This window comes from Oryctolagus cuniculus, chromosome 9, assembly GCF_051225735.1.
Source record: "Oryctolagus cuniculus isolate XC-2025 breed Fujian yellow rabbit chromosome 9, ASM5122573v1, whole genome shotgun sequence".
In the NCBI taxonomy this organism is placed as follows: domain Eukaryota; kingdom Metazoa; phylum Chordata; class Mammalia; order Lagomorpha; family Leporidae; genus Oryctolagus; species Oryctolagus cuniculus.
In genome coordinates this window covers 114,322,299-114,342,578 of record NC_142875.1, presented here as the reverse complement: position 1 = coordinate 114,342,578, position 20,280 = coordinate 114,322,299, and the positions used below count along the sequence as shown (strand labels likewise).

The 20,280-nt window shown below is 35.8% G+C and overlaps 1 protein-coding gene across 1 annotated transcript in view; it reads left to right on the top strand.

Moving 5' to 3' along the window:
- Positions 1–20,280, top strand: part of SLC15A5 (solute carrier family 15 member 5) — a 106,472-nt gene that overhangs the window by 64,299 nt on the left and 21,893 nt on the right. Inside the window, exons 6-7 of the mRNA XM_002712626.4 lie at positions 10,881–11,069; positions 17,447–17,578. Coding sequence (XP_002712672.3) covers positions 10,881–11,069; positions 17,447–17,578 — 321 coding nt within the window. The remainder of the gene's footprint in view (positions 1–10,880; positions 11,070–17,446; positions 17,579–20,280) is intronic.

Here is a 20,280-nt window from a genome sequence, read left to right as displayed (position 1 = left end):
TCAAATAAAATATAGTACATGCAGCTTATAGTAGAAACAATTTTTTAAAAGCCTTTAAATGTCATCCTAATATGAATGAAAAATACCTTCCCCAGAGGTGGGAGATACATGTGACAGTAAAATACAGATGCCTTTATTAGAGTGGCTCATGGATACCATTAGATTCCCATATGAGCAAATTTCTTGTTTCAGAAATTTGCCAAAGTCATGGATCCAAGGAGGATTTCTCGAAGATTCAACAGAATTTTGTACTCCTGGTTGCAAATTTACATGTCAGAGACATCAGACATCAGACTACTCATAAAAAACCTCATAGTCAACAAAGAATCTTAACATATTTACTTTTTAGGATTAGATTTTTTTAATACGAATTGGGAAGTACAACCCTAATGTCTGAAGAAATTCTGACTTTTCTTTATTTCACTGGAATCTAATTTGAAAAATTATTACATGGTAGGATAACAAAATAAACTCTAAGAGTTTGAAGACTCTCATGGATTTGTCTGCAACCACACAGCAATATTAAAACATACATTATTTATCTGAATATAATATCTCCTTTGGAGCCATTGTGCTTTATCTTGTAAAGATCTGCTAGAGTGTTAAAATTTGTGCATTCTGATGAACTATACTCTGCTTTGGGTGTGTTATGATCTCATACAAGTTAAGAATTAAAACTGGTGTGCGTGAAATTTAGGCTGGAATTAAATTTTGCTTTGAATTTTTAAACAAGCCATTTTTCACTGGCACTAGTGTGCAATAGCAAACAAAAGCAAACACAGTTATCTACATCCATTAGGTAAAATGTGCTTTATCCTAAAATATCTAGGTAAATGAATGCTATGGTTGACATATTTTGATTTTCTCCAAAATCTATGCTGAAACTTACTCCCCAGTGCAACACCATAGGAAAATATGGCTCTTTGAGAGGTGACTGGGTCCCTCAAGAATGGGATTCAGCTCCCTTTTCATAGGGTTTGACAAAGGACATTGGTCTCTTTTATCCTTTTCCTTCAGCCACGTGAGAACATAGCGTTCCTCCCCTATCCAAAGTGCCATCTTGGAAGCAGAAAGCAGACCTCATGAGACAACTGAACTGAACATGCCAGAAACTTGATGCTGAAGTTCTCAACCTCCAAAACTAGGAGAAAATAAATTTCCTTTTTTATAAATTACCCAGCCTCAGGTAATTTCTATGGCAGCACAAATGGACTAAAATACAGAGATATGTGTACTCTGTTTGAAATTGTCTGGAGCCCTGTCTTTCATTGGACTTTAGGGATCAAGCCTGAAAGTACTCTATTATTGATCAGCACTTCCCAAAGTTTAACATGTGTAGGAATCATCTAGGGATCTAATTTCAAGTGCAAATTCTGATTCAGTCATTCAGGAGGGAAGCCTGAGATCCTGCATCTTCCAGAAATTCCCAAGAAGATGACTCCTCAGGCATAACACTTTGAATATTTAGGACAGAGGGAAAGTCCAAAACACTGCCTTCTCGGGCACCATGCCTGTTTATAGGTAACAGTGGCCCAGGTAAAATGCTACAATTTAGCCCAGAGCTAAAGTTCAGAAACAGGCAATAAAAGCTGATGACTGAGCGACTGAACCAGTTGCCAATCATTGCAACTCATGCACCATATTTGGTTTTCCATCTTTATTTTACGTCTTATAAAAATGTTTGTCATAGGTGAACACTTTGCAACTGATCTGATGACAAGAAACACTAACTTTGAGTATTAATTAAAAATGAAATTTTGGGGAGGCATTTGGTTTAGCACTAAATCGCTGGTTGAGACACCCACGTTGGTCCCTAACTTAAGCTTCCTGCTAAAGCAGACCCTAGTGGGCAGCAGTGATTACTTAAATGGGGTCCTTACCACCCTCAAGAGAGCCCTTCACTGAGTTCCTGCCTCCTGGCTTTATCCTGGCCCCAGGTCCCAATTTTTGTAAGCATTTGTGGTGTAAAACCAGTGTTTGGAAGATTTCTTTCTTTGTTTTTCTCTCTCTGCCCCACAATTAAATAAATAATTTGAAACCTATTTAAAATTGAAATCTATCACTTCTCCCCAAATAAATTATTATTTCGAATTTCATTCATAAAAATTGAATAAATTTATTTCCAGTCTTGTTATATAAGTACACACATATCCTCAACTTTGCCTTTTGGCCCACAAAGTTTAAAATGTTTATTACTGATCTTTTATAGAAAAATAAAATTTCTGACCCAAGTATCCAATATTGCCTGAAATGCCACAAACATTCCTAAACTATAAAGTTTTAACAGAGTACCCATGATAATTAAAAAGCAATAGTGCAGGATTTTTTAAATCTAAATTACCTTAATTTAGGATGAGGGGTATCTCAGAAGATACTCATAGAATTCAAAATCCAAAAGCCAAACCAAAGTAAACAATTTGTATTACTATTGAGAAACCCAATCTCTTCCATTTCTCATTTCTGTGTTTACAATCTCTTTTCTTAACAGAGATGTTCTTTTCAGCATCCATGATGCACTTAAATTTCACTTGATTTTGCTTTTGCAAAAGTCTTTTCAACTTTATATTATTGCTCTTTCAATCAGAAAAACTTTCCTTTCTTTTATAATAATTTCCTCCCTTCCATTTTCTCTACATTTCCTGTTTGAATTACTATTGATCAGGTATTGGCCCTTCCTGAAATAATCCAGCAATCCTCTTAATATTTTCTATGTAAATGTCTATAATCTTGATTTTTTTATTTGATTTTTGTACTTGTTGCTTTTTTCCCCTTTCAGCTGTTAGTCTAATTTCTTAGAAATTTATTTGAGCTTTATCCTACAATTGTCCACCAAATTTTGAATTTTAGTAGTGATTTCATGGTTTAGTTTAAGGTTCCTTACCATTCTGTTTCATGGCAATTTATTCATATTTTGTGGATGCAAGAGTTTCTTTTATCTCTGAGGATATTAACTGTAAATTATTTTCATTTTCTGTGCATTTATATCTTTGTTTTTTACACTGGAAATTCTTCTCAAATGTCTGATTATCTTTTGTTATCCACTCATATAGACTATGAGACAATAGTATGACAGAGGATAGTATGACTATGAGGCTATATTATTGTTGAGGATAGCATGACTATATACATACATGGAACCCAAACAAAGGTATACTTCTCTACAAAAATCATCTATCAAGGAACAAGTCATGTCATTGTGAGGACCTCTTGCTAACTATTGTGTGGAAAGATCTTTCCATGGAATCATTCAACTTATTGTTTATTGATAGAAGACTCCCTCAATCTCCTGCTTTAAGCTAAATTCCCTAATGCTAAGAGCAAGTAAGGTGTGTGCGTGTGTATGTAGGAGGTGTACCTCACAGTCAGAATCCTGATTTTTTTTTAATATTTTTATCTATTTATTTGAAAGGCAGAGTAACAGAGAGGCAGAGGCAGAGAGAGAGGTATTCCATCCCCTGGTTCACTTCCCAGATGGCTGCAACGGCCAGAGCTGCACTGAGGCCAGGAGCCAGGAGCTTCTTCCAGGCCTCTCACATGGGTGCAGGGGCCTACACACTGCATTCTCAGGCTATAGAAGAGAGCTGGATCCAAAATGGAGCAACCAGGACTGGCACCCATATGGGATGCTAGCACTGCAGAGGGCCACTTTACCCACTAGGCCACAGCGCCAGCCCCCTGACTTAGGCCTCCCCAATTTTCAGTTACTTTCTTTCTGAGCCCATGATCACACCTACTTAAATTCTGCAGAGTAATCTCTAGTCTCTTTCAGTAAGTGACAGACCATGAGTATACTCCTGGTTTCATGAAGCAAAAATGGAGTCTTGAAATTGTTCTCTTTCCTCTGACTTTTTACCTATTTAATATTTCTTTGCTATCATTTTACTGGATCATAGGAAAGAAAAAAATAAAATTGTATAGTTAATCAGCATCTTATCTAAAATTCTCTATTTCCCTTCAAGTATTGGAATATAGATAAAAATCCATTTTATTACAGTGTAGGGTCTTGAAATTATTCTACTTGTGCATATTTCTTCCCAATTTGCAAAAGACTTTCACCTTTAACACACATTATCTAATACTAAATTTTGTGTAAATCATTACTAGCCTCTTTAAGGTAATTTTCGTCTTTTTTATAAAAAAATTAGAATCATCAAATGCTTTATTCTCTTGGTGAAAACACTTTAAAAATTAATTTAAATTCTATAAGTAAATCACAAAATTCATCATCATTCTACTTGTTTATTATACTATCAAAAGCCAAGCATAGTATTGAATTGTATGTCCATTGTCTGGGACAGTTTAGCTCTTGTACTGTCAAGAGAAAGAAAGGGCTCAGTTACCTAAGTTGCAAATCACAGGCACAGATTCTAACATTGCTCCATCTGTAGCTAAACTCATCGCAGTGGTTGTTGAAACTTTCTCTCTCTGCCCCATTCATTCATTTTTCTCCCCATGCACTCACTCAGTAAGTAACCAGCCTCTTTAAATTGCAATATCAAGGTCATATGAAAAATTTCACCTCAAATTCAGTTTTCCACTTCTCAATATTCTCTATTCTAAATATTCTAGGCATTTCTTTCTTTGAAGTTCTGAAAGTTTTCCTTCCTAGCAACAATTAAAACTGTTTTCAGACCTCAATCTTTTACTCTTTCTTTTTTACTTCAGGATATTTCTGTTATTTATTTCTTGCTTACACCTTCTAATCTCCATCTGCTCCTCCACTCTGCATATAAACACAACCAGGCCTTTCACATCTGATAAAAGACTTTCCTGTGATTTTGCTAACTTCTTAAGCAACTTGCTTAGCTTCCTTCTTTACAACACACTAAGCTTCTTAGAAGAGTGGATTACACTAGATACACATACTCGCCAGCCACTTATACTGTAATGCCTTGCTTCTGATTCCATCATAAGAATTCCGTGAAGTATAAAATGGAACTAATAATCCAATCATCAATAAAATTGACTTGTCACATATTTTATCACCTTCTGTTTCTCAAAATATGTCACTCTATGGTCATTTATCCATTTATTAATATATAAACATATACATGTGTGTACATGCATGTGCACGTGTATGTGTATAGGTTGACTACAGTGAACATGAGTGCTTTTCTTGGTTGTAAAGAGTGGTAAACAAACAAAAATTTGATTCCGATGCTCATGAAGTTTCCAATCAAGTAACTGAAACCAGCATGTACAAATGGATACACTGAAAAAATTTCATTTCAGATTATGTAAAAGCATGGTGAAAATGGATATTATGGGGAGAATAATAGGCAGCATTTAATTTATATTATGAAGTGCAAATCAGAAGATAAATAGGAATTAGGTAATGAGCAGGGGAAAAGTTTCTGACAGAGGGAAGAACAAATCAAAGTCTCTAAGGTAGGAAAGAGTTTTGAGATAATCAAGAAAGACAAAGATCAATGTGATTGGAACATGGTCAGTGAGGAGAAGGTAACAAACAATTAGAGTGAAGTGAGAAGCACAGGAAAGATCACACAAGCCATGCATGGGCAGTGTTTTTATTTCCTCTCAATTGCATGGAAACACACAGAATGAAATTTGAGTAGCAGAGTAATATTCAATTTACATTTGCATGAGAGTACTGTAAGTGCTACATGTTTAATAGGTTAATAGTAGACAACACTGGAGACAGAAAGGTCAGTTAATATGCTATTGCACATAGTCTGGGTTTAAAATGAAAATAGTTTTGCACGGGATGATTGCAGTGTTTCTGGAGAGAAACAGGTTGATTTGTAATATATGTTGGAAATAGAATCTCCAGAGCTTAATGACATATGTGGAGATGAGAGGACAGAAAGAGCACCTCAGATTTGGAGAATGGAGGAGTGAAGGAAGAGAATCAGAGGAACAGACTGAAAGTTCTCTTTGTGTATCCTCACTGAAACCTTCTCTCAGACATTATCTGACTTCATTTCCAAGGGTTTTAAATGCTTTTTTCTTGCTGCAAATGAAAACAAGTTGGAAGGCATTGCTTAGACACATTCTCTTCTCTCCTTCCTGAACCCTCTTTCAATTTCACCTGACCCCAAACTCCCACCCTAGCAGATGATTCATTCATCTTTCTCTCCTGGTTCAACCAATATCCTGAGCTATGATTCACATTTTCAATTGTTTCCTGAGCCCTTCTCTTTATGTGACCCCCTTATTACCCCAATTCAACTTAAAATTAAATTTGTTTTCTCCATATCTACATATGGATTCTATTTGGATCATGGTCACTGCCATCTTTCCAGTCACCTGGACTCATATTTAATATTAACATCTGCCTCTGTTTTGCTATTTGTTTCAGTTGCTATGGTTTTATCAGTGTATTTTACTGAATCTTATGTTTTTACCTTCCATATAGTTCCCAGAAGTAGAATCCCTGATTGTAGCTCATGCTTCCCATTACACTTTACCAAGATTATTTTTGTAACTTCCTGTTTTCCAATTTCCAGTGTCTCCCATTCTATCAACTATCACATGACCTGTAGAGCAATCATCCTAAATAAAAACACTAATCATGTCAGTAGGGTATAAAATCTTCAATAATTCTATTATATTCATGGTCATTTCAAAATTCCATGTATTTTAAATGCCTCTTACAATCCGACCTCAATCTATATTCTCCCTAGATTCCCGAATAACTGGATCTTCTTGCTGTTCCAGAAATTTATCTGACACTTTCATAACTCTGTGTCTTTGCCCTCATTTGTGCTGCCTTTACCTTTTCATACTGAAACCTTTCTGGCAAGCATAAAATGATGCCTCTCACCTCTCTTCAACAAGAAGTTCTTCTGCTTACGTTCCCCAACAAAATACAAGTTGACAATGACTGAGAACAGATCTTTTTTCTATGTTCCTCACTGCACCTAGCATACATACAGCATATAACATAGAGTAAATGTTAAGTTGGATTGACATATTAGCACTCCATCTGACAAGGTTATAATGTACTGAGTTATGTAGATAAGTGCAACTATGTGATGCTTTTGATCTTACAGGCAGATCATATATAAAAATTCTTATTTTAATATGAATTCTTCAGAGAAACAAAATCTCTACTTCATTATAAATGAGCCTATATAGAACTTAATTTAAAATGGTAATAAATTAAAATTCCCCCAATTTTTGAACTGTTATTCGTGTTTTCTCCTTTTTTACACTGTCCATTTCTTAGAGTCCCAGCAAAGAACAGTCTTTATAGGTACATTTAAATGCTGAGATATTATCAAAAAATTTACCTACCAGTTTCTCTATCAACCAAAACAAACACTAAGCTATTTAAACATTAGATTGATTTTTTCTGAATTGAAAGCTCTGCCTTATCTGAAATTTTATGCAAGTTAGCAAAATGTGACTATCTTTAAATTTTAAGTAAATCCCATCAAGCTAAAGTTTGCCTGGGCTCTAACGACAGAATTAAATCCAGTAATATGAACAACAAATTGAGAAATGAAATGGTTGAGGTAGATATGAACTCTATAACAAGAGTGGGCATTTAGCTTGGTGGCGAAAACACTGGTTAAGATGCCTGCATCCCATATCTGAGTGCCTGGGTTCAACACCCACTTCTTCATCTTATTTCAGCTTTCTATTAATGTAGATCCTGGGAGGCAGCAGGGATGGCTCAAGTAATTGGGTTCTTTCACATGGAGGATCTGGATTGAGTTCAAGGCTCCTGGTCTCATCTCCAGCCCAGCCTCAGTCATTTTTGGCATTTGGGGAGTGAACCAACAGGTAAGGGTACAAAGCAAGAGGCATCACAATACCTGATTTCAAGACATTCTACAGGGACGTTAAAATCAAAATAGTCTCATACTGCCACAAAAACATACTTGTAGACCAATGGAACAGAATAGAAGCTCCAGAAATCAATCCATGCATCTACAGCCAACTTATCTTTGATAAAGGAGCTCTAATCAATCTGTGGATCAAGGATAGTGTCTTTAACAAATAGCGCTGGGAGAACTGGATCTCCATGTGCAGAAGTATGAAACAAGACCCCCACCTTATACTTCACACTAAAATCCACTCCAAATAGATCAAAGACCTAAATCTATGGCCCAATACTATCAAATCATTACAGAAAATGGGGGAAACTCTACAAGACATTGGCATAGACAAAGGCTTCTTGGAAAAGATCCCAGAAGCACAAGAAATCAAAGCCAAAATTGACACATGGGATTACATCAAGCAAGAAGCTTCTGGAAATACAAAAGAAACACTCAGCAAAGTGAAGAGACAACTGACAGAATGGGAGAAAATATTGGAAAACTACGCAACTGATAAAGGGTTAACATCCAGAATCAATAAAGAGTTCAAGAAATTCAACAACAAAACAAACAATCCAGTGAAGAAATGGGCAAAGGATTTAAACAGGCATTTTTCAAGAGAGGAAATCCAAATGGCTAACAGACACTTGCAAAAATGCTCAGGATCATTAGCCTCAAGGAAATGCAAGTCAAAACTACAAGAAGGTTTCACCCCACTCCAGTTAGAATGGCTCACATACAGAAATCAACAAATGACAAATGCTGGTGAGGATGTGGAGGAAGAGGTACCTGTTAGTGGGACTGTAAACATGCATCCACTGTGGAAGACAGTATAGAGATACCTCAGAAATCTGAATATAGACCTACCATAAGAATCAGCCATCACACTCCTGGGAATTTACCCAAACCAAAAGAAATCAGTATATGAAAGTTATCTGTACCCCCATGTTCAGTGCAGCATAATTCACAATAGCTAAGATATGGAATCAACCCAGATGTCCACCAACTGTTGACTGGATAAAAAAAAATTATGGTATATTTACACTATGGAGTACTACTTAACTGTAAAAGAAAATGAAATCCTGTTTTTGCAACATGATGGTTGCAACTGGAAATCATTATGCTTAGTAAAAATAAGCCAGTCCCAAAAAGACAGTTGTAATATGTTTTCCCTGATCCAATGTAACTAATAGAATACCTGAAATGTAATGTATTGGAGTAAAATAGACATTTTGAAAATAAATGATTGTTTATAGCCCTTGTCTCTTCCAATGAGGAGCAATGTTTTGTTTTGTGTTATTTTGTTTTCTTTCTCTTCATACTATTTTTTTTTTGACAGGCAGAGTGGACAGTGAGAAAGAGAGACAGAGAGAAAGGTCTTCCTTTGCCATTGGTTCACCCTCCAATGGCCACTGCGGCCGCCACACCGCGCTGATCCAATGGCAGGAGCCAGGTACTTATCCTGGTCTCCCATGGGGTGCAGGGCCCAAGTACTTGGGCCATCCTCCACTGCACCACTGCACTCCCTGGCCACAGCAGAGAGCTGGGCTGGAAGAGGGGCAACCGGGACAGAATCCGGCGCCCCGACCAGGATTAGAACCCAGTGTGCAGGCGCTGCAAGGTGGAGGATTAGCCTATTGAGCCGCGGCACTGGCCCTCTTCATACTATTTGTTCAACTCCTTTACTTAGAGTAGGGTTAACTATACAATCATTAAGTATACTGAAAATAGATCATTGTACAAATTAATAATGGGAATCCAAGAGGGATGGGGAGGAAGGGTTGTAGTGTAGGCCGGAGTGGGGAGGGGGGGTAGTTCCACTATGTTCCTAAACCTGTATATATGAAATTTCTGAAATTTGTATAATTTAATTAATAATAGATTTTTTTTCTCCCTTTCTCCACTAAATAAATTAAATTAAAAAAAAAAAACTGTAACAAAATCCTTACTCATTTTCAACCACAATTTCCTAGGTAACTCCTTAAAAGTAAAAAAGAAGAGCAGATCTACTTTTTAACCATCTTCTGAATAATTGCATTTATACTCTTTACCCACATTAATTCACCTCTTTAAAACATTTTTTTCCAAAACAAAAGTTTCTAGCCCTTAATTCTCTAATAGCTTTTTTACTTTTTATGCAAAGATTAGAGAAGTGACAGAAAACTGAGGACTGATAATGCCTTCAGGTAATTTCAAAACCATTTTAAGATAATAATTAAAACTGTATGAAGAAATAACTTTATTTTAAATTTCCCCTAAATCATTTTTGATTCATAAATATCTCTTAAGAGGTTATCTATAATGATATCTGAGTATCTTACCTGAGGATAAAAGTTCAAAACCATTGCTTTATTGTGAATAATAATCATTACTAATTGCTATGAAGAACCTTTATGATAGTAGCAGTATGTTATCTTACTTAAATCTCGCAATCACCTTACAAAGTAAGTATAATTAACCCCATCTGAGAGCTAACAAAACTGATAATAAGCTTAAGTAATTGGCCTGAGATCATATAATCAGTAGGTCAGGCAATAAGGAGTCAATTCAGTCCTCTCTCTGGTCAGAACCCAGCAATGGTTGCCCATACAACATGGTTGGCATCTAGATAACCCACAGGGAAAAAAAAAACATTGGGAATCATCGCCTCTTGTCTATGTATATGAAATGCTGTGAAGGCAGGCATTTGGCCTATGACTGAGACACCAGGTTGGGCTGTCCATGTCCCTTATCAGAGTGTCTGGGTTTCATGCTCAGTTCTGACTCCTGACTCCAGTTTCCTGCTAATGCACACCCTGGGAGGCAATAGTGATGGCTCAAGTGGTTGGGTTCCTTCCACCTACACGAGAGACCTAGACTGGGTTCCTGGATACTGGTTTAAACTAACAGCCCCAGCCATTAAGCATTTGAGAGGTGAACCAGAAGATGAGCCTACTCCCCCCATCTCTCTTTATCTGTCTATCTCTGTATCAGTCTGTCTCTCTCTGTCTCTCTGCCTCATAATTACATGAATGAATGAATAAAATACATGGCTTATTACATTGATGTGCAGCTCTTTCTTTATTCATTTTTTTCTTTTGCATTTCTCTGCTTTAGTTGCTGGAAATCTGTCTGCTGCATTGTCAGTGATGGTAGCTGGCTTCATGGAGATACACAGAAAACACTTCCCTCCCATGGAGCAGCCCCTTTCAGGCAAAGTTATCCTTGTTTCCTCCATGCCCTGTGTCTACCTGGTTCTTCAGTACATTTTACTTGGAGTGGCTGAAACACTGGTAAACCCAGCCTGTGAGTAACATTTTTATGAACTAATGTGAGAACATCCTGAACCTTCGCACACACAGACACGTCACCTGAACAGGGACAACTAAAGTGGGTGATGAGCTACTCACCCCTAGGGATTTCCCACAATGCTGCAAGCAAGCCTGTTTATCACCCTCATTTTAAAAATTCTTCATTTCTCTCCACTCCTCTATCATATACAGAAAAACTATCAATTCTGCCTGGGTGTAGATGGAATGAAAGATTTACTAACTTGGCTGAAGGCTATAACCATTTGGTTAGATCCTTGACAAGAGGGAACAAAATGTTAAAACTCAGAAGACAACTCTAACACACTCAGAGGAAATCACTATTCATCTGTCCCTCTTGCTCATATCTGCAAAAAATGATATTTAATGTACTTTGAGCATGTATAAACATGCAAGTGAAATGAATTTTTGAGCCAATTTTCCAGATAACTCAGTCTTTAAATTAAATTGCACTTGATTAAATGTGATGGCAAATGTTGCATAAGATAGGCACGAAATAATTTCATTAAATATCAAAGGTTTCTGGATTATCTAGATCACTTATATTAATCAAACTAGCCATGTTAAAATTTATAACATTTAAGTGACTTCCTTGTATGTGTGTCTGTATATTTATCAGTATAATCGATTACATCTTATGTTTCTACTTTCCTTATATGTCCCTGCAGTGGGATACCTGATTTTAACTCAAGCCCTCATTACACTTTACTGAGAATATTTTTATAACCTCTATCTTCCTACCTCTAAGTATCTTTCCTGTTATATCAACCAACATACAACCTTTAGAATAATCATGCTTTCCAAATTCCTTAAATATATATTTAATAAGTATATATTTGTTAATTAAATAACTGTATGTAGTTATAGTCATTTATACATGTGTCAGACTTCTTTTTTAATCATGTTGAATAATTTCATTCCACATATTTTGCAAGAATAGAGTATTATGTGAGAGTCTGTTATGGGGATGTCATTGTTTAATGTGCAAGAACATAAAAGAAGCATAAATGAACGAATGCCACAATACAAAGATCTGTGATCCTCCCTAGTGATGTTTCTAGAAAACTGTTGGAAGTATTCAGTCAAAATTCTTTGGGCTGGATGTGGAGTAAGATCATGAACGAACATGGTGAATGAATACAGTGACAAATTAATAACTAGCTTACAATCATCGCTCAACATACAGAAGCCAGAGGGGTACTGATAGCCAACGACTGTTAAAAAGGCAGATCATGTACTATAAATCACTGAGCCATCCCTCCTTGATTTGCTCATGTGTAAATCCATAAGTAAATCTGAGGTCCGGATAAGTTAATTGATTTATCTGCTATAGCAGTGATAGGCTAGGGATCTTTTCATTTACTACCTCCATGACCTTGGGAACCCATTTAACCTTCAAGCTTCACCCTCATGATATTTAAAATAGAAATAAGTATCCTTTTTTCTTGTACCACAGCATTAAGGAATGAAGCAATGGTAATGAGAGGCTACTTTTTAAGTCAGATGACATGAAATATGAAAGAATGTGTTGAGCTATAAAATCAAGTATTACTCTGCTGGGAGGTTGTACAGCATAGTGGTTAAGATCTATGGTCTTAAAGTTAGACAGACTTGAGTTCAAATGCAGTTCTATCGCTGACCTTGGAAAAATTATTCTGCATTTCTAACCCTTTCTGATAGTTGATAAAATGATGAAGGGTTATTTAAAGGACTAAGTAAAACCACTTTATATAAAGCAAAAAACAATGCCTAGTCATAGACACCACATAAAAATTGGCAGCTGTTATATGTATATACTATTATTATTTCTCTGTATGAATCAATGGTGCCAGACTCAGGAATCAAAGTCGGACATGCTGCTCTCAGCTCTTTTTACTAACAAAAACTCAAATACCAGAGGACTTATGGTGCCAAATCAGCCAAGGACTACATATAATATTTTCTGTGTTCCAATAGAACTTTCTAAAAATGTGTGGTGAGTTGGTGTCTTTCTCACGAGTCATCATTGAGCCCTCTCTTTCCTTACTCCTCATCTCCAATCCCAAGGCAAATCTTATTCTTGAAACACAACTTAGACCTGGCAAATCTCACCACCTCTTTAATCATCCTCATGGTTTACAACAGCATCATCATTAACCCCAATTCTAGCAGAGCTTCTCAACTTGCTTCCTCTCCTGCAACATGTGTGCATTCTCTTCTAAAGAACTATCTATAATGCTCTCCCAAAGTCGTTAGCCCTACCATCCCACTATTACAATTTGCCATTGGGTGAATTCCTTTTTGTGAAGACCACATGATTTGGTCTATTCATACATTTCCAGTTACATTTGGTTCTATTATGACTGCTGACCACTAAATGACATCTGCAGTTATTTCTACATGGGAGAATAAATATATTATTAAATCATTGACCACAGCCTACATTGATGACATTGAGCAAGAAAACACAGTAACTCACTCCGCAGATGCCAGTGCATATTTTCTACCCTGCTAAGCCATGGGTACACTGGAGGTGAGCTACAAGAGAGAGGAAAAAAAGAAACAATAGAATATTTTTCAAAGTATGTTTTAGTTGTAGTGGTAGATTCCCCAGCTGTTTCATAACTTGTAATTGTTTATTTATTTTAAAAATACTGTATGGGGAACTACAATGTGCTTAACACTGCTCTAGGAGCTGTAGAAATACCAATAAGAAAAAAAAAGAAACAAAATTTTTTGCCATTGTAGAGTTTATAGCATTTTTGTAGTTGAGTAGCAGAGAGAAAGTTGCAAGGACAGAAGGTGGTAGTCAGAGGAGGAAGCACAGAGTTGAGATTATGGAAAGATCATGATTGTTGATTCAGGGCATATACTAGCGAACTGTTTCCATTAAGTGTAGATAGTAAACAGGCTTTCCAGGATTGTCTTTATTTATTCAACTATGTCATTATGGTGCCAAATCAGCCAAGGACAACATATAATATTTGCTGTGTTCCAATAGAGCTTTCTGAAAATATGTGGTGAGTTGGACATTATCGGACCATAGTTGAACATCCCGTGGTCTACAGTGTGAATCACAGGCCATAATCATAAGTGAGAGTGGAATGGAAGCTAAGGTAGAGTACAGAATAAGGATGTTGGAGGTCAAGGAAGTGAGGAACCAATGAAAGTTTGGAATGATGATTTACATATATGTTAATACTGCTATAGTTTAAGTCAGAAGAAGTGCTTGAAAGTATGACAACGAGTATAGGCTGACAACCCTGAGAAACAGAAGAAAATTTCCTAGAGATGACAACACAAAGGAAGTAACAGATGATATAGTCTGTTATTATGAGATTTTAAGTGGAAGTTTCTTAGGTAATAATGGTTTGAAGCTTGCAATAGGAGAAAGTTCCATTTTCAGACTGTGATACCTCTCCTTTACATGTTCCAAATAACATCTCACCAAACACAATAAACATGTTTTAGCTGTCTAAGAACAATGGGAGTAAAAAAAAAATTCTCAGCAGTGGGTCCCAAGTACCAGGTGCCTTAGGAAGGTGGTTATGGTCCTGTGTTTTGTAGATTCTGCATATGCTGTGATGTGGCATCTTTGCAGACACTAACCAGCTACTACCTGGAGGCACATTTTCAGCTCTCATTGGCAAGAAGACCAGCTTTCCCATACACTTTGAATAATTTTTATTGTGTCTTCATTTTATAATGGGAATTTTAGAATAGTGACAGACTTGTTGATAATATCTATGCTATAACAGGCTGAAAGAAGTGCCTTGGAACCTAATAAATCAACTTGATGATTACTGAAGTTGAAAAAGATCAGAACATCCAAGTAGATCCCTAAAAATGGAGATTTGAAGACTTGAAAATGAAGTTGTATAAAAGGGAGCTAGGGGCTTTCAAAAACTACTAAAATGACACCAAAGAGAGATTAACCAGCAGGCAGAAAGCTGGCAAAGTGTGTTCATGAATTATATACCACACCAGAAGTTCTAGCAAGAGAAAAGCATAGAATTAATAATTAACTAGTGGAGTAATAACAGGCTTGTACATTCTGCCTTTTCTCGGGAAAAGAAATAGACCTATTTATTCTTTCTGCCCAGTGTTTGTCTTCACATATTACAGAGAGGAAAGTTCATAAGCCAAATCCTTTCTGTAACTGAATCATCTCTTCCCAAATCTGTCTCAGTGTTACCTCCATGCTCTCATTTGGACATTCCTTCAAATTCTCCAAGGCGTGGACTCGGGCTACTGCTGGTGATTTGTATTACATACAAGAGCTCAGCCACTGCCACCAGGATTTGAAACCTTTTTCCCCAGTGTTGTATTTATTGTCACTGTTATTTTCATCTTCAATTAGTACTTGTGGGATCACTGCCCTTGATAATGCACCTATTTCTGCTCTCCCCTCTTCCAGAGTTTAAAAATCCTGAAAAGATAAACTGTACAATTTTCTTACCACCAGCACTAGCACACAGCAACTCTGGAACACAAGTAGAGATTCCTTTAAACATTTGTTGTATGAATAAATAAAAATAGGTGGAGGCTACACAGAAAGTAAAACAGAAATGTGAAATTAATGCAGGAGCATCGACACATGTACATTATCTATAAGGGAGGCAAATGCAGAATTTTCCTGGGCTACAGTACAAGAAAACCAGGTAGAAGATATTCCTGAGAGGAAAGGGAGGAAATAATAACATTTATTTCTTTTTATAGAAAAGGAAATTAAAGCTTTACTGCTGTTTAGTACATCTGCTTTCAATTGTCACTTTTCTTCTTAAAATGAACTTTAATATTTATTGATGATTGCATTGTAGAAAATATGCAAAGTACAAAAGAGTAAGAAGAAAATTAGAAATCAAATAATTCAACTACTCAAAGCTAAAACTAGTTAATGTTATTTAATGTTTCCTTATAATTTTTGTTACATGTATATAATAGAGATTAGTATAATAAATTTCATGTATCCATCTTTCAGTATCAACAATTTTCAATGCATAGCCAAATTTATTTCATCTATGCTCTCATTCACTCATTTTCTTTTTCCCTGTTGTGTAATTTTAAAGCAAATTTCAGATATATTAAAATAAATATCAAATATTTTAACATGTATTCCTGATTGCCATGCACATTTAATAATAGTTGTTAATATTGCACATATATTTTCAATTATTTCTGATTTCAAAAATATTTTAATTGAAAAAAAAATTTTTTAATTTATTTATTTATTTGAAAGGCAGGAAGAGAAGGAGAGACAGAGAGGGATCTTCCATCTGCTGGTTCAATCTGCAAATAGCCACAAAAACCAGGACTGGGTTAGGCCAAAGCAAGGAGCCAGGAACTCCATCCTGGTCTACCCCATGGGTGTCAGGGGCCCAAGTATTTGGGCCATCATCCAGTGCCTTCCCAGGCACATCAGCAGGGAACTGCACTGGAATTTGAGTAGCCCAGGCTGAAACTGGCACTTTGATGTGGGATGCTGGCATCGTAAGAAGTCTTAATCCAGCAGTACTGCAATGTCATCCCCTTTCATTGAAATTTTAAAAAACATTTTCCCCCATGATTCTCTTTCAATCTATTGCCACTATCATTACTAGTACCACAATAATGATTTGGGAAGAAAAGACAACCATATTGGAGATTCAGAACTTAAGTTATTGTCTCTGTCAGGGCACCCTCTTTTTAATGGGATAATATATCAAAAAGGCTTAGCACATACCTTGCACAAGTAAGAGCAATTTGTACTAAGCACTTAATGTGCATTACATCAAGTATCACAGAACCTCTGCAAGTGAGTAATGATATTATTCCCACTTTGTAGAGGAGGACATTGAGGCTTGCAAAGTTTATCCATCTTGCCTAAAATCACATAGATAGTAAATGATTGTCATGAGATTTTAGCACAATGTTGTCTAACTCCAGAGCCCATGCTCTTAGACGCTATGCAAATTTTACCTAATAAATCTAGGTTTTCCATAAGGAAACTAATGATTTACATAGAATCACAGAATCATAGATCTCATTGACAGATTGTCATGATATTATCTAGTACAGGCCTCACCTCAATTCAAAATTCATCAGAAATACTCAAATTGGACTGAAATTTGAGCGAATATATTAGGACACTCAACCACCAAGTAATCAAATTCTCATCATAGCTGTCTAACTGTATGTTTTGCCATATTTTATTCTTTGAACACATCTTTAAGTTGTATCATAACATATCTTACTACAGTAGCCTAAACAAATTACAACCCAAATTTGGATCATTGAATAAATTATGTCTGATGCCTGATCAAGTTGATTAATTTGAACAGTAACTTAGAAAGTGTTTTAAATGTTCTAAATTCTGACCTTCTCTTTTTCTCTCAGTTTCTGTAATATCTCACAGACATGTTCCAAACACCATCAGAGGAATCTTTATGAATTTTTTGACACTGTTCAATGGATTTGGTTGTTTCACAGGGGCACTGCTGGTGGAATTGGTTTATCTCATCTCAGAAGGTAAAAACAGATTCATGGTATGCTTATATATATTTACTGATTTGATAACTAGGGAATTCAGAGACAAAACCTTAATAGACGGGTTTTACCAGTAAAGTTTTTTTTAATTGATCCACTTTTGCAATTAAGATAGAATTAAGATAGGAAATAGACTCTTGCTGTATTCATTAATTTCTGGGAATTGTTTTTCTTTTGATAGGACGAGGTAATTACAGAATGTCACTTCTCATGAGACTCTGTCTGCCGTCTTTCTTCAGCATAGTTTAAAACAAACTGGTCATTCTGTTCTTATTAGGTCTTTCAACAAGATCACATTTAATAATGCTTCGTAGCTGATACAGACAATTCTCAGAAAAGTTAAAACCTGTATAATGTAGAAGAGAGGTACTTGGATTATTTTTCTTTATTACCTGCCAAGAATCTTGTCTATGCAACCAAAGAGAAGGTGTGAGTTAAACAACAAATGATCTTGAAAATTTTTCCCAGTAGAGGTTTTGGCCAGGAGAATAAAAAAATTGAAAAATTCAGATGAGATGCAAATATTAAAGTATATTAAAAAATTAGGATGATAATAATGATTAGTTGTCATAGTGAAATGCCTTTGGCTGTATTTTAAATCCTCAAACTTTTTTATTTATTTGTTCTAAAATGTTGATATTGCTTACATTTTATTTTAATTTACTTTTGCTTATTTTATAAAAAATATGACAAGCTTTTTTTCATCTCTATGTTCAAAAATACTTAATCATTTTAAAGGAACATAAAAATATGTTGGTTTGCATTATCTTAAACAGACAAATTTAATTTACCTGATGTCAAACTGTAGAAAAAATAATTGTGATGAGAGAGAAATTCATCTTAACTTCAAGTCTCCATTCACAAAATATTTATCAAGGACTCACTCTTTTCCAGGCACTATACTGAAGACTAGGGATACCATGGCAAGCAAAATATATACTTCTAATCCCTCCCAAAATTTCCATGGGGCATGAAATCAAAAAGAAAAAATTAAGAGTGATAGCAGTGGGCATTTGGCACAGCAATTCTAGTTTCAGCTCCCATGCTTCTGTCCAGCTTCCTGCTAATGTATGTTCTGGGAGGCAGCAAGTGATAGGTCAAATACTTGGGTCCCTATCACTCACATGGGAGATCCAGGGCTCCTTGCTTCAGCTATGTCCAGCCCTCAGGATGTTGCAGGCCTTTAGGGATGAACCCAGCAAACAGAAGGTCTCTTTGTTTCTTCCTGCTTTTCAAGCATGCTTCATATATATAAAAAACAATTGGGGGGTAATAAGAAAATTAATAGATATTGTAGATTCTAAGGAACAAACCCACTAATCTTTGACATATGGCTGATAAGGTCAGATTCTGCACTTTCCTTACTTACCTGAAAATGTTAAGCAAAAATGCAACTTGAATATTTACTTTGTGCCATGTCCTTGTGCTACAAATAATTGTGTGAGATAAAGTTTCAATTCTCAAAGATCTCAAATCCAACTTAAAATAATTAATTCATTTGAACTGCACCAAGTTGCTGACTTCTCTAGTATATAAACAAGAGGTAAAGCACTGGATCTAAGATTTTGTAAGATAAACTGGAAAAGTCTTACCTAAATCTGCATTCAAAATATTTTAGGTGTTGGACATATGTTTTCTTTCTTCACATACATTATTGGATTTTCTAAAAAATTGTTTACAATTCTATAAACAAATTATATTTGACATTTTAAAACTGAAAAGTCAAATATTACTACTAGGGTATCTTTTATATAAATCCAAATTTGCTCTAACCCAGAGTTAGACCAAATATCATCTGTCAAATTCTCCCCAACACAGCCTGCACTTTATGCACAGCACCAAATTTGAAGATTTCCAGGGCTATCATGACTTCTGACATATCAATATGAACGACTTACTCAGGTTTGATCATTTGCTTAGAATGATTTGCAGAACTCAGAGAGGCAAAAATAGTTACGATTACAGCTCTAACATAGTAAAAGAATACAAATCAGAATGAGCCAAAGGGAGAGACATGCTGAGCAAAATAGTAGGGTTTCAGAAGTGAGGCACCCTTCATCATAGTCCCCTTCAGGCACATCAAAGTGTGGCAGTAGGAAGACTGATGCCAACCAGGAAAGCTAACTGACCTTCACCATCCAGTGTTTTCACTGAGTCTATTACACAGCTACAGTTGATTGGATCATTATCAGGTGGCTGAGCTTATCTCCAGCCTCCTTGCCCTTTCCAAAAGTTGGGCAGATCTTATGCAGCAGAGATACCAACCCTCTGATCACATGGTTGGTCTTTCTTTCTTGCATTCTGAGTCACCTTATTAACATAAACTATCTCTGGAGTCTCTATGAGACACCTCATTAGCATAAATTATCATTCTGTGTCCAATAGGCCCACCATAAATAAAAAAAGCATTCCAACCACTGAAGAAATTAGAAGAATTTAGAGTTTATTTCCCAGGAATCAGACCAGGAAAATCTTACACACAACTATTCTTTCAAAAACATTTCAATGAAAATCTAAATCTTTATTGACAATCTGCACAGTGTGACAGGAGCTTTAAAATACATTATTGCATTTATTACAGCAATCTTATAATTGATATCCTTATTTTTTAAGTGCCACAATTCAGTCAGAAAAAAAAAAAAAAAAACAAAGGAAAGTGCTCTTCTGGTCTAATATTATACCAA